This window comes from Equus przewalskii, chromosome 16 (assembly GCF_037783145.1).
Source record: "Equus przewalskii isolate Varuska chromosome 16, EquPr2, whole genome shotgun sequence".
In the NCBI taxonomy this organism is placed as follows: domain Eukaryota; kingdom Metazoa; phylum Chordata; class Mammalia; order Perissodactyla; family Equidae; genus Equus; species Equus przewalskii.
In genome coordinates this window covers 11318460-11332374 of record NC_091846.1, presented here as the reverse complement: position 1 = coordinate 11332374, position 13915 = coordinate 11318460, and the positions used below count along the sequence as shown (strand labels likewise).

The window sequence follows — 13915 nt, the reverse complement described above, 5'->3', positions numbered from 1 at the left end:
CACTGCCCGGCTTCAGGGCCTTCACATCTACTGTTGCCCATGGCTGCGTGTCTGTTCTCCAGGCAGCTGCGTGGCTCACTCCTTTACTTCATGCAAGTCTCTGCCCAAGTGTCACTGTATCACAGGATTTCCATGACCATTCTATTAAGATCCACCTGCATCCCCATCACTTTCTGTCCCCTCACTCTGCTGTAGTTTTCCTCCCTGGCACAGATCACCCATTCACCGGCCCTGACTGCCTCCCCTGCTCTAACACAAGCTCCATGAGAGCGAGGACTTTCTCTATTTTGTTCATTTCTTGTTTCCCTAGTACGTAGAACAGTATCTGACACATCGTAGGGGATCAATAAGTTTCTTTCTTTCTTTATTTATGCATGCTGAGGAAGATTCGCCCTGAGCTAACATCTGTGCCAAGCTTCCTCTATTTTATATGTGGGTCACTGCCACAGCATGGCCGCTGATGAGCGGTATAGGTTCACACCCAGAAACTGAACCAGGGCCACCAAAGCAGAGTGCACTGAACTTAACCATTAGGCCACAGGGATGGCCTCAATATTTTTTGAATAAATTAATGAACTTCCTCAACATTGTCTTTTTTTTTTTTTGAGGCAGATTAGCCCTGAGCTAACTACTGCCAGTCCTCCTCTTTTTGCTGAGGAAGCCTGGCCCTGAGCTAACATCCGTGCCCATCTTCTTCTGCTTTATACATGGGATGCCTACCACAGCCTGGTGTGCCAAGCAGTGCCATGTCCACACCTGGGATCCAAACTGGCGAACCCTGGGCCGCTGAGAAGCGGAACGTGTGAACTTAACTGTTGCGCCACCAGGCCGGCCCCTCGACATTGTCTTTAAAGTAATCACAGCAACAAGTTTCATGGACTTCTTTCTTTCTTTTTTTTTTTTTAAAGATTTTATTTTTCCTTTTTCTCCCCAAAGCCCACTGGGACATAGTTGTATATTTTAGTTGTGGGTCCTTCTAACTGTGGCATGTGGGACGCAGCCTCAGCATGGCTTGATGAGTGGTGCCACATTGGCGCCCAGGATCCGAACCAGCGAAACCCTGGGCCGCTGCAGCGGAGTGTGCAAACTTAACTACTTAGCCACGGGGCCGGCCCCTGGAGTTATTTCTTTTAATGTTCTCAATATAGGCCAGTGGCATTCAAGACAAGCAATTCCATTTGGTGTCATCTGATATGACTCAGGTATATGGCTTCAGACAAGGTGACTTAATTCTGGGATAAGCTTTTGTATATTAAGAGGAAGGATTATTTCATGATTTTTAGGCAGTTTCTCCCAAATACAGGTTTTCTTGGTTGCACTTTTGAAAAGTAGTGAGAGGTAGTTGATTTGATGCTGCTGGTCCAGCACAGACTGCTGGCCTTAACAGTTAGCAGAGCTGGAGGAGGGGATGCCTTCTTATGAAAACTGAGGCCTGGGACTGGGACAGGCACTAGAACCAAGCATAGCTCACTTCCCCTGGGATATGCGCTAAGGGAGTTTCCAAGGGTAAGATCAGTCTTCGCCTCAGAAAGTGACTGCTGGCTCTTTTTAACTCACGGAAAAAATCAGCAACTAGAGCCCTATAATTCTCTGCCATGACGCTTGGCCACAACAAATTTAGTCAGGAAAAAATTTAAAGCAGGTATGACAGTCACTTATCTCAGTCCTCTCAGTAAATTACCCACAGAATGTCTCACTTTCAACAAATTAATTTCCCGACTAACTGTCCAGGATAAGTTAGTTGCAAAATGCACTCCTAATCAATTAGCTCCTCTACAGTAAAATTCAAAAGGGGAGCAAAAATGGGAGAATACTGATGAATTGAAAGAAAGAAACCTGTGAGATTTCTGCTAGGAAAGGATATACTATTCTTTGTTTCAATGATGTTCTCAGATATACATCCAGTCAGCAAAAATGTACTGAGAAGCACTGAGTTGGCCTAAAACTAGTTTTCTACAGTCAGGTCTAAACCACTATGAGTCAGCTGCTATCCAGCTTAATTTAGGAATTTAGGAGGAAACAATTGCCCTTAACATATAACAGACACCTGGCCATAACATTTTGGAACTGAGCCTACTAACTTTTGCTTCTCTTTTGCCATAGGCCATATCCATCAGTGTGTAGCTGGAACCAAAAATACATCAGGGAGGACCCAGTTACCAAAGTCCTGAGGGTATTTGTGCCCTAGTAGACATGCTGCTTCCTCCAAGACAGCCAAATCAAGTCCTATTACTTGAACACCTGGAAAAGGATCTTGGCATATATTTTATGGACTTTCAGTGCTGAGGATCTGTGTAAGTAGCTCATTTCATTTTCTCTTTTAATGAGTAATTTAAAATACAGTCATGCACCACATAATGACATTTTGGTCAAAAATAGACCGCATATACGACAGTGGTCCCATAAGATTAGTACCATGTGGCCTAGGTGTGTTGTAGGCTATACCATCTAGGTTTGTGCAAGTACACTCTATGATGTTTGCACAGTAACAAAATCATCTAATGACACATTTCTCAGAATGTTAGTTAAGCGATGCATGTCTATATAAGCTCTCAGTACCCAAACTACATGCTGTGAACTCTAATTTCTTTGGCCAATAATGGTAATCATGTAAAGGATATTTCTGACATATGACTCAAGTGAATTAAAATGCTACTAAAATTTTCCTATTAAAATGCTGTTCTTACTGGTACAACAAATTTATAAACATTTCTAGGTAAAATAGAGGACATAATGATAATATTAGACTCCTTTTTATGTCTTATCTGAATTTGTAATAGTTTTTTCTCTTTATAAATATTTCCATGACTTTATTTTTCTTTTTGTTCATAAAGTCAGTGATATGAATTTATATAATAATATCCATTTTATTACAATTATCCTTTGAAATTCACTATTTTAATAAATATAAGGAATGTGAGGTTTTAATACGAGGGCTCTATAGATATATTTTTGAAATGATTACTTTATTTATTGTAGTGTTTCTACCAAACTCAGTGTCCTGTACCCAGAACAAAGAGATACACTTTAAAGGAATCAACTGGCAAAGGACAGGAATATTCCTAATGTAAAATCCACAGTCATAGAATGTTATGTTTTGTTATACCTGCCACATTCTGGGGGAATCAGGATTTGACTGCTTAATGTTTTCATAATTCAATTTTTCTGTACTCAAATTTTGGGTTACAAAATATTACACAGTAACTAGACTTTTCTTGAACCAAGAACTCTCCATTTCTTGGGTCCTACTCTCCTCATCTGTAAAATCTGGTCCCACCTAGAATTAACGGTCTGTGCTCCTGAGAGTCAACTATTTGATGTCTGGATGGTACAGACCCCTGATGGACACAGAAGGGAGGGAGAATACAAACAGCTTTATTTTATTCATACTGACAGTTCTAGTAAAATGTTTTATAGGAACATAGCTGAAACTTAACCTGAGCTAGAGTATGATAATTATAAATGGATTTTAGACATTCCTTGCATTGGTATTTTGGATGCTGGAGAATTGCCTATCTTTGCATTAAGAATAAAGGCAGCTAAAATTTCCTGTCATTAGAGTGACTTAGCTCTTACCTCACTCTGCACATTTCCCATAAAAACAAGACAATTCAAACAACAGCTACAAAGGCCTCATGCACTGACTTACAAAATGAACCTACCACATGAAATAGCATCATATTTATGATTTTCACCAAAATAGACAAATAAATTCTACCAGATAGTTTAGTGATTTCCTTAGCATAACTAAATGTCACTGGGAGTGTTCTTTAGTTCCAGATTTTTTTGTAATTTGTGACCAAGTAATACTCTTTACCTGCTCAGTATCTACAGAGATTGTCTTAAAATCTGGCTTAAAAGAAGACTAAAAATTAGCTTAAAGAAGAAAAAGAAACTGGCTTAAACAAAATCAACACATGTATTGACCTTTTTGGTTTTCCCTACTTCCCAAGGTACAAGAAATTTCTGTGACAATTGTATCTCCCGTTTTAGCAAGGTTTTTTCTTGGCTACTGAGACCATGCCATTGAGAGCTCCAGTGTGGAAACAGACTGTATCCTGGGTGAGCTGACTCACAAAGCGTAGAGGTTCAATCCACTCCCAAGATAGGTGGGAAAACTGAACTGCAACGTTTGCTTTCCGATGGCACAATTTCTTAACTACCCTTTCCCCAAGAGCATCACCAAGGAAAAATGCCAAGAATATAAAATATGGGTTTGGGTAGTAGTTCGAATTTTTATAATTTTGGTTAGTCCACTGCTTGGCTTCTTTTTGCTTTGAAGATGCTGACTCTATGCTCATCTGCATCACTGGAGTAAATGGTTTCTTAATATTTTGGGACCCCTTTTTAGTAACTAGAACAACAATAATGAAAATACTCATTTTCCACCCATTTGCATTCCATCTGAGATGCCACGGCCTGTTGGTACTCACTTTTTTCCTCATCATATGATCCTCCAGAGCTATTGCTGTATCTTGACTCTAGGCGAGTATGGGCTCTGATGACGTTACTAAACCTTTAAATATAAGAACAACTGTCATGAGGTACTGACGTGTGTGTATGTGCTGCGGCTCATAAACGCATACTATTATTTAGTGGTTGATTTTTGGGCAGCTAGTTCCAATGATGCTTTTCCTAAAGGAATACTGTAAAAATTGTACCCCAAACATTTCTTTTTTCCTTGAGAGGGCCAGTGCTCACTCTCGCTCATAAGCACAAGTTCAAACCTTAAAAAGATAAACATTTTAAGGCTAATGTTTGAATTTAACTAGAAAATTCTAACATTTCTTTGGAAAGAAAATGGGCATGAAACTGAATAACATAAATTCCTTTTTCACATGGTATCCTGCCATATGGTAGGTGGTCAATAAATAATTGCTGAAAGATTGAATATGTGAAAGTAAATAAAATCGGAAATACACAAAAATCGTTTCACAACAAATTCTAGACTTTACTGGCTTTAAAGGTTCCCTTAAAACGATCTGAGGATTTTCAGGAAAAGGAACTAGTTGGGGTGCAATGTAACCAGAGGGGCTCTTTCTGTCTGGTCTGTCTTGTGGCTTAAGAAGTAATAATAATAATTAAAAAAACGGTTGAAGTATGGCTTCACGCACATTATCTCATTTAATCTACTCACTCATCTTTGAGATAAGCATTGTTTACTTGACAAATGAGGAAACAGACCAAGTGAGGTTAAACAGCTTGTCCAGGGCCAACCAGAGGAAGGCAGCCGTGCAGGGATACTTTTAGTGATGTGCTGCCTCCGAGCAGGCAGAAACGGGATTTTAGGACCAAGCTCTCAGCACTGGCTCTGTGACCTCGGCCAAGTCCTTTACCTCCTTAGGGACCCTGTTTCCACACCTGCCAAAAAGGAATAAAAATAATACTTCACCATTGATTGTGTTGCGGTTGTGGGAATTTTCCAAAACTGCAAGATTCCATCCAACTATAAGGCGTTAATTATTATACTTCTACCTTGGATTTAGAGAACACTATTTCTCTTCAGGCCACCACAGACTTTCAAAACAATAGCATCTGAATATCATCCAAAGACTTATATAAGGTAGGGCAAAGGTGTGGCTGAGGGGAAGTGTGGGTGAAATGGTACGTCTATATTTTATATAAAATGATACAAGGTAGGTTTTATCATCTTAATATATTTGCAGCCAAAGCAAAGAACTAAGGCTATCTAGAACTATCTGGAAAACTCAAGCCAAAGTAGGTGTGTGGCCCCTACCTTACTGACCGGGTGTACTGCCCTAATTGACAGCAGATCGACACTCTATTTCCCTCTGGAACACTGGAAAATGCAGGGCTATCGTTGTCCTCACCAGTGCATGGAGAAAGAGTGATGCTTCAGGAAAAAGCACTGGATGTGCCATTAAGATGCCTACCTTGTCCCAGGTGTGTAACCTCAGAACACTGCATCGGTGATTTGGATTTGCTGAATTCAGAAATGTATTGACTACAATTACTATAAAGACTATAATGATTTTGGTTTTATTCACTTCTTAGATATTTGCAGCAGGTTTTTTTTTTTCCTCTTGACACAGCCATCTTTTCCCCAGTAACTTTGTATTTCAAACATTCTTCATTGTCATATCTTCTGAGATATTACTTTGTGAATCCATAAAACAGAACATCAAGGACATCTGCTTAGTTTCATACAAATCAGGTGATGTAATTGCCAAAATCAGACTGGTACTTATGAAATTGAGAAAGTGACAAACTTATTACCTTCTGAAGAATTCTTTAATCATATTTATGCTGATAAATGCAAAGTTAGAAAGACAGCATATGCGCAGCCCAGACTTCATTCAGCAAGGAACAAAAGGAGGGTGATGAAAGACTTCCACATCTGGAGATTTCCACAGGACAGAGAGCTTCACAGCACTGCTAGCTACTTGAGAATTGTGACGTGTGTTGGTTTTACAGTCATGTTCTGGAAAGCCCAGGCAGGGAAGAATTACAGAATGGGTGGCAGCTCTTCTCTTTCCCTTTTTAAGCTAGATGTAAAGGAGTGTTTGGTAGAGTTTATGAGGCTAAGACGAACTGGACTGTTCTTATTCTGGAGAAGATCGAAACCACAGTGCCATGAAGTGTAGGCTTGGCAAAGAAAAAGTAAAAACTGACTCCCAAGAAGAAAACCTGTTATTTCCTTTTGCTTTCTTGGGTTGGAGAAAATAATTTGGGGTCTGGGCCCTGGAGGAATTTCAAGGATTAAGTAGACCGAATAGTCTTTTAACATCAAAAGCACACGTCTTAAGAAATATATCATGAAAATGGCTCTGATAAGAGAAAAACTAGTAGGATCAAATGTTTCCTTAAGTTTTATCTTGCTGATTTAGCTCAAATTAATGCTGAGGAGACTTTCTGTAGATTACTAATCTCTATCCCTGTATCAACATAGATCACCAGAAACTTCTACAGCGGAAGTTTATTGCTTTTAGTTCCCTATGAAAAATCCTTTCATGGAACTACAAATTTATAAGATAGGCTTTATTACGGGTTGATTTATTGCAAATACTTACAGGGTTTGTTCTGCAAATTTTAAAAACTGCTATAAACTGCTATTTTAATAAAAATATGTGATCACTTTGTTGTTTAATTAAAAAAACATGATATCCTTCTTAGAGTTTAAGGGTACTTTCTGTTAACAGCTTCCGATAAATCAGTTTTTCTTTTTGACACATTGGAAGTTTTAAAATTTTCTATATTTTTCTTTTTTACTTGGCTATTGAGGAACTCAAGATTAGGTTAATATTAACTGTTAGTAGCTTTCTCCTTAGTCAGGACTTTTGACACAATGACTTACTCTCCCCTTCACTTGGCTCTTATTCTTTTGCCCTTGTTTTAATGGTTCTTTTACTATAAGCTATCTGAATTTTTTGTCAATAGGTATGGTATTATTAAATATTTCTGAATTACATCAAAGAACTATAAATCTAGTTGTAAAGAACATGGCGTCCAGGCGGCTGCTTTGCACAACTCCATGGCGCCCCCTGGAGCCCAAAAATGTATTCTGGTAACTAGTACCCCAAGGTACTAGTTGTGTCACCCAGTAGCCTGGTCAGTATTTCTGACCAATTATCTCTGTAGACTCTTTGTCTTCAAGGACTGTAAAGAGCAGAGTAAATAACTGTCTTCTGTAATGGGGTTCATGAGAGGGAAGGAGAAAGGGGGGCTGGATGGTGTTGGGGCTGTTTCTCCAATTTTCACTCACATACTGAAAAAACATTTAAAAAATGCCTACTACATGCAGCACAGTAGGCTAATGATTGAGGATACAAATATGTGTAGGAGATAGATGGTTTCTGCTTTCTAATAATTAAAAACTATAAATAAACATGACAGAGTCTACAAGGAAGCAAGGGTGATAAGTAGTTTGAAGAGAAAAAAGGTATTTTAGTCTGAGGGCATAATCTACTTCCATAGAAAACAGAATATATTAGAGAAATAGTGTAGCTGGAGTATAGCGTCAATGGAATAGTGATATCCTTCGGGATAGAATATTCATATAGGTATGATCATATATATATATATATATAAATAGATATAGTGGGTAAGAAAGAAGTGTATGAATATGTATAAAAAATGTGGGTATATAACTGCATCAGGTTTTCCAATGGCCAACAGGGATGCGGTGAGAGAGGAAGAAAGCAAGAACTAAGAGAGCCACTCTGAAAGATGTTCTCTGGTCTCAACGTTATAGAGATAACTGGCTTCTTCATTTCAAGGGCCAGCACTAATCACTTAGGCAGGCACTCAGAACTCTGGTCCTAAAGGGGTCTTTTTAGTGTGATGTTACTATATAGAAATGTATCACCCTCCTACCCTAAATAAAATTAAAATGGAAAATTCATACTAGACAATAAATGGTAAAGAATGTTATACTCCAGCTAGAAAGTAGAAATCTCTTTAGAGAAATTGTGATTTTTTTTTCTTTGATGATGAAGATTGGCCCTGAGCTAACATCTGTTGCCAATCTTCCTCTTTTTGCTTGAGGAAGATTGTCTCTGAGCTAACATCTCTCCCAATCTTCCTCTGTTTTAAATGTGGGATGCTGCCACAGCATGGCTTGATGAGCAGTATGGAGATCTGTGCCTGGGATCTGAACCTGCAAACCCCGGACCCCTGAAGCAGAATGCATGAACTTAACTGCTGTACCACTGGGCTGGCCCCTAATGTGATTTTTTTTTTTTTTTTTTTTTTTACCATGAGGGAGTTTTCCAAAGAAGGTACTAGCAAATATAGATTTAAAAAGTAACATGTTAATTAATAATCTTGTACTGTCACTGATGTATGGAGAATGAAAACTTTTATCCATTTCTGAGAAGGGAAGAAAGGCCTTTATTAGAGAACAATAAAGGACAAGGTCTATAATTCATGATCTACTGGGTTTGGACTTTTAGTCTGAAGGACAGCTCATAAGGATGAGCATCTGCCTAAAGGCAGTGCAGCAACCCAGTAACAAATTTATTGAGGAATTTGATAAGTCCCTGAACTAGAGAATGGGCCTTCAGAAGCCTAGAGGCAGTCAGCCTGATGTCAGAAAATCTTCCACCTGCAGCCCCTGCCACATTCTCATGCACAGGATGAAATCCCAAGGACCCTCATGAAGCATGCAGGGCCATTACAGGTTAAATAAATTATTTTCACTATTTGATCCATTAAATTTTCTCCAGTATGAATTTGTGAGTATCTCGTCCTTGTTACTAATTTCTTAAGTGAAAGAGCTCTCCATTACTTTTCACTAGAAAATGCTCAGCCTAAGGAGTTTTCAACACGATAAGAACCACCCTAATTTTTTTTTTTTGAGTCCTGTTTATCTCTTTTGGTTTGTCTCTCTGCTTTTCACAATCAACTGCAGGAAATAGTGATCCATATTTTATGCACTTATGAGTAGTTCCTAGGCGATGGGAAGGCAGAAATATGGGCAAGAGAAATATTATCACTAAAGAGCTAATGGGAATGGAATTGAGGCTTCTTTTAGCAGGCAATGACAGTGTTCTTGGTTAAACAGGACATGACAAAGTAAAGGCAAAATGAGAATGATGTTTCATAGAACTCACCTCAAGACAACCACTCTATCTCTAAGGAATTAGTCAACAATCAGAATTGAAAATTTCACAGGGAAATTCCCTCTAATTCCAGATGGTCTGTGCCCACTAGCAGAATAACTAGTGATTTTTATTTAGTCCTGGGTTAAGTAGGATTCAGACACCAGAACACCATCCCTCTTAATCTTTCTCTTCTCTGGCTTTGCTCAGGAAGAAACTGTTATCTTTAGGGATATACGGAGCAGAGTAGGAAAGTCAATCTGTGTTTCTAAAAACAAAGAAGGAATTGTGTGTGTGTGAGATTCACGAAACCCCACTAACTTTTATTAACGCCTTTGTATAGGCTGTTGCTGAAAGTTATACTGGATATTAAGCCAACTTTGTGCACCAACCTCTCATCAGATTCTTTCAATATCTTGCTCTCCTCAGCGTCTGGGAAACTGTCCTGGCCGGCAACCACTGTGTTGCTGCTGGAGGTGGTTCCTGTAGATGGGATTAGAAGAAAGACACTTGAAAAAAATGCATGTGGAGGGGTCAAGCTCAAGTCTCAAGTAATTCCAGGAAAGGATTTCCTGTAAAATCTCATGTTTGAAAGATTCCTTACATCTTCTGCACAATCTCAGACATTCTAAACAATCTTCCAAGCCCACACCATTGAAACGGGAGAATCCCAGACATCTGTTATGGTCAAACCAAATTCCTTAATTCTCTTATAAAGCGAGGCTACAACATTCTTGAAACCCTTTCTTCCCGGCCACTTAGGTAATGAGTTTATTTATAGTGGCCGGCCCTGCTCTTAGCTGCTTTAGCATTTCTGGGTCCAGGAGTTATTAAACTAATGTCAGTGAAGCAAGTCCAAGTACCTAGAGCAGCTGAGCCCCAGGCCACTGCCTCTCCATAGGAACACTGCTCTGGCAGCAGGGGGCAGGGCAAATCGAGGGCATGAGACTCGAGGAGGAGAGAAATTAGAAGGCAGCTACGAAGTTAGGTAAATCGAAGTGAAGCTGGCTTCAAGGAATTTGAGGAGGATAGTATATATGTCACAAATGACACTGAGAGGCCAATTTATTGAAAGCAATAATACTGTTGGGGGGCATTTTAGTCAACTCTGGGAGAATATCAGCCAAGAGAATCCCATAGATACAGGAAGGAGGGCCCAGAAATGAGATTCCTAAGTGACTGCAGTGTCCTGCCTGGGATCAGTCTAAAGAAAAGAGCTCTGTTGGCATACGATTACTGGGCCACTGGCTGTTGGTCATCTTTACAACATCATTTCATTAATCTGACAATGCCCTAAGAGTCTCAGCTAATCTGAAGTCATCTCTTAAATGAATGTATATGAAAGGGTAAGAAAAAGTATCAAACACATACTCATATCCTTTCAGTGTTCTACATAAAGGAAAATCCAGAGATTCATGACAAGGTGTCTACCCAGTGGCCTTTTCCCTACCAGAGGCTGCTGCCGAGGCCTTGCTGCTGGCCGTGAACCGGTAGAAGGGTGGGTTGTCACAGTGCTGGACAATGGGGTTCACTGGCTCTGTCTGCTGCAGCTCAAAGAGAAGCTCTTCCATGGTTTGAATGGTGTTATTACGGCACAGATATATTGCCACCTTTTTAATCTGAGAAGAGAAACAGGACACAACAGATGTTTTCCAGACCCTTAACCACAAGAATCCTAGGCTGTTGACAGAAAGATGGTAACACGTTCATTCTGATGAACGCCTCATCCACCAGGAGCTACCATCCTGATAGCTCATCTTTGTTCTCTCCTAGGATGAACCAAGTGTTTGGATTAATATTCACTTCTTTTCACATGCACGTCTGATAGTGTGTGTTAAAGGCCTTATTACCTTTCTTAAAGGCTAAGTTTATGGAAGCTACTTTTGGGGCACACGAATTCCAGCTAAACTGAAAACTTGCCATCTAAGGTCTTATCTTGAGAAGGAATTTTATTTATACAAACCATGGGGAAAAAACTGCTAGCTATTTTTGTTTAAAAAGGAATCTAGTCCCCTGCTATTCTCTTCTCCCCTAGAAACAAATGAATTTTAGCTGTTTGTTTAGTTTTGAATTTTAAAAATAAGTATGGATTGAAGCTCTGCAGTGTTGCAGCCCCTGTAGTCAAACCTGAGGCCTGGAAGCTCCAGTGAGGCTTACGTGGCTCAAAACAGCAGGCAGGCAGGAAATCTCTCAGAAAAACCACTGGCACACAAACGCCAACTGAGTTAGGCTTCTAAAAGGGCTGTCGTTTTGTTGATCATATCACCTTTAAATACAAATACTAAATATCGGGCATCTCAGAAGGATTTCTCCCTGCTTATTTCTCTTTTCTACCATCTAAATTTGAAGAGAAAAACCTAGATATTCTGCATTTTTATTCTGTCTTAAGAGCATCAAGATGTAAACATGAAATATTTTTCTGAGTAATAATATAATGTTTTACTAGCTTCTCTTACATAATGGGTCTGAGGTTTATAGCAGGCAGTTTTTGGTAACTGTTAGAAAAATATCCATGCCTTAATTCATAGGTTTCTGTGTGCAAAGGCTTGGAAAGGGAAGGACAGAGGTGTCGCCAGGACATTGTTGCCTGCTTCTCAAGGGCAGAAGGGAGCTTTTCTGTAACAGCTAGACGAGCTCAGAGGAGAGGAGCGTGACTGACAAAATTTGACATCTCTATTTGACTTGGAGCAAAGAGCACATTCTGACTTGCAGATTGCAAATGGAAGCACCAGCAGCAATAATGACTCCTGAAAGTCCCAGGGACACTTACATAGGGCAAGAGAAGTGTGTCACTGCTGACCCCACACAGGCTGATCAGGAACTGCAAGGTGATCCTCAGATTGTTGCTCCATTTCTCGTTGTTGGCTAAAGCATTCCAAGCATTTTCCATTTCTGGTCCAGGAACTTCATCTCCATACTATAACAAATGAAATAAAAACTGGCTCAGAAGACACGTGGGAAAAATGTGAGGATGGAGAATATTTGATTAAAAGTTGTTTTAAGGGTCACAGCCATCTCAAAATCATAAGAAAGAAGAAACATGGCCATTCATCAGAAGGATGCCATTTTCTAGCAATTTATAATGCACAAATCAGTAATGCACAATACTTTACTCATATGATTTCAAAATGTTAGGCTTCTTGTTTTTATTTTTTGAATTGTGTTAAAATACACATAACATAAAGTTTACCATCTTAACCATTTTTAAGTGTTCAGTTCAGTGGCATTAAGTACATTCATACTGTTGTGCAACCATCACCACCGTCCATGCCCTATTTATGTGATTTACAGTGATAAATACCACTTTCCCTGGGTTTGCAGCACGGGCTTTGATTAACCCAGGGTTTTCTCGGATGATGGAGCCATGCTGTTGAGGCTTGTTTCTGCTGAGTTTACCTTGGCCGTCATGTACATGAGGTTATTCAGGACCAATGACGTAGCTTCCGGGGAGCCCCAGCCATTCCCTTTCAGCCCATGAGCAGCGGTCACTTCTCCTTCCCGGTCCTTGACGTCGTCCTCCGGGCTGCTGGGGCTTGACCCCGGGAGGAGAAGCCTGCTGTCCACCAGCTCGATGTTGTGCAGCCAGGGCAGCAGGTAGGTGAGCATGATCTGACGGCCATTTGGGTGCGTCGTGGGGAATCGCTGGCTTACCTCTAAAGAGTGACGGAGAGCTATACGTTATCTCATCAAAAGAAGCTAAAAGAGTAACATCAACTGACAGGTTGAACAGTGCCTTCCTTTTACAAGGCACTTTCATATACAGCAACTCTCAAGGCCACAAAATCTGAACACTGAGGCTTGTCCCCAAGCCTCTCCACACCTGGTGTTCTGTGGAGGAAAGTGAGAGCACACAACAGGAAAGCACAGGCTTGGTGAAAGTGGCACAAGGGGGAAGGCCTCACACATTCAAATCCACTGCTAGTGGAAGAGGCACATTAGCGTGGACAAAACAAGGGACTTGGACTCAGAAGGACATGTGATCAGATCCCAGTTCCTCACGTACTAGCTGCATGAGACTCTGGGTTAGCTACTTAAGCTCTCTGTCCTCACTTTCCTCATCTGTAAAATGGGGCCAATAGGGTCCCACATTGGGCTGTTGTGAAGATTAAAAGATATCCTCATAATGTATATAACAGGCTCAGCACAGTGCCTGTCATCCAGCAGGCTCTTAATAAACAGTGGTTAACATTATTATAACAATAACCATTCTGTTTCCACTGCACCAATATTTTACAAAGTGTCTTCCATGAACCATTAGCTGTTAAAAAGCAAGAGTGAACCTCTAGGAATAACAAACCCAGGGTGTGGACTCAGGTTCATGGTGTCTACTAGAAAACTGTCAACAATGTGGGAGG

General features: G+C 40.1%; 2 protein-coding genes across 10 annotated transcripts in view; one reads left to right on the top strand and one right to left on the bottom strand.

Moving 5' to 3' along the window:
* The window catches only part of FRY (FRY microtubule binding protein), a 403013-nt gene that overhangs the window by 67939 nt on the left and 321159 nt on the right, over positions 1-13915 (bottom strand). For all 8 annotated transcript variants that reach the window (XM_070577933.1, XM_070577936.1, XM_070577934.1 and 5 more), the window contains 5 exons: positions 12957-13213; positions 12331-12477; positions 11011-11179; positions 9953-10043; positions 4434-4516 (listed from right to left, as the gene is read on the bottom strand). In XM_070577933.1, coding sequence (XP_070434034.1) covers positions 4434-4516; positions 9953-10043; positions 11011-11179; positions 12331-12477; positions 12957-13213 — 747 coding nt within the window. The remainder of the gene's footprint in view (positions 1-4433; positions 4517-9952; positions 10044-11010; positions 11180-12330; positions 12478-12956; positions 13214-13915) is intronic.
* ZAR1L (zygote arrest 1 like) overlaps positions 1-13915 on the top strand; it is a 104195-nt gene that overhangs the window by 81574 nt on the left and 8706 nt on the right. The window contains exon 4 of one of the 2 annotated variants that reach the window (XR_011527770.1): positions 2104-2294. Coding sequence is in view for 1 of the 2 variants with exons in the window: in XM_070577947.1 (XP_070434048.1) it covers positions 2104-2124 (21 nt within the window). In the remaining variant the exon portion in view is untranslated. Of the gene's footprint in view, positions 1-2103; positions 3701-13915 lie in introns of those variants that run through there. The other variant, XM_070577947.1, reaches the window with a different exon arrangement.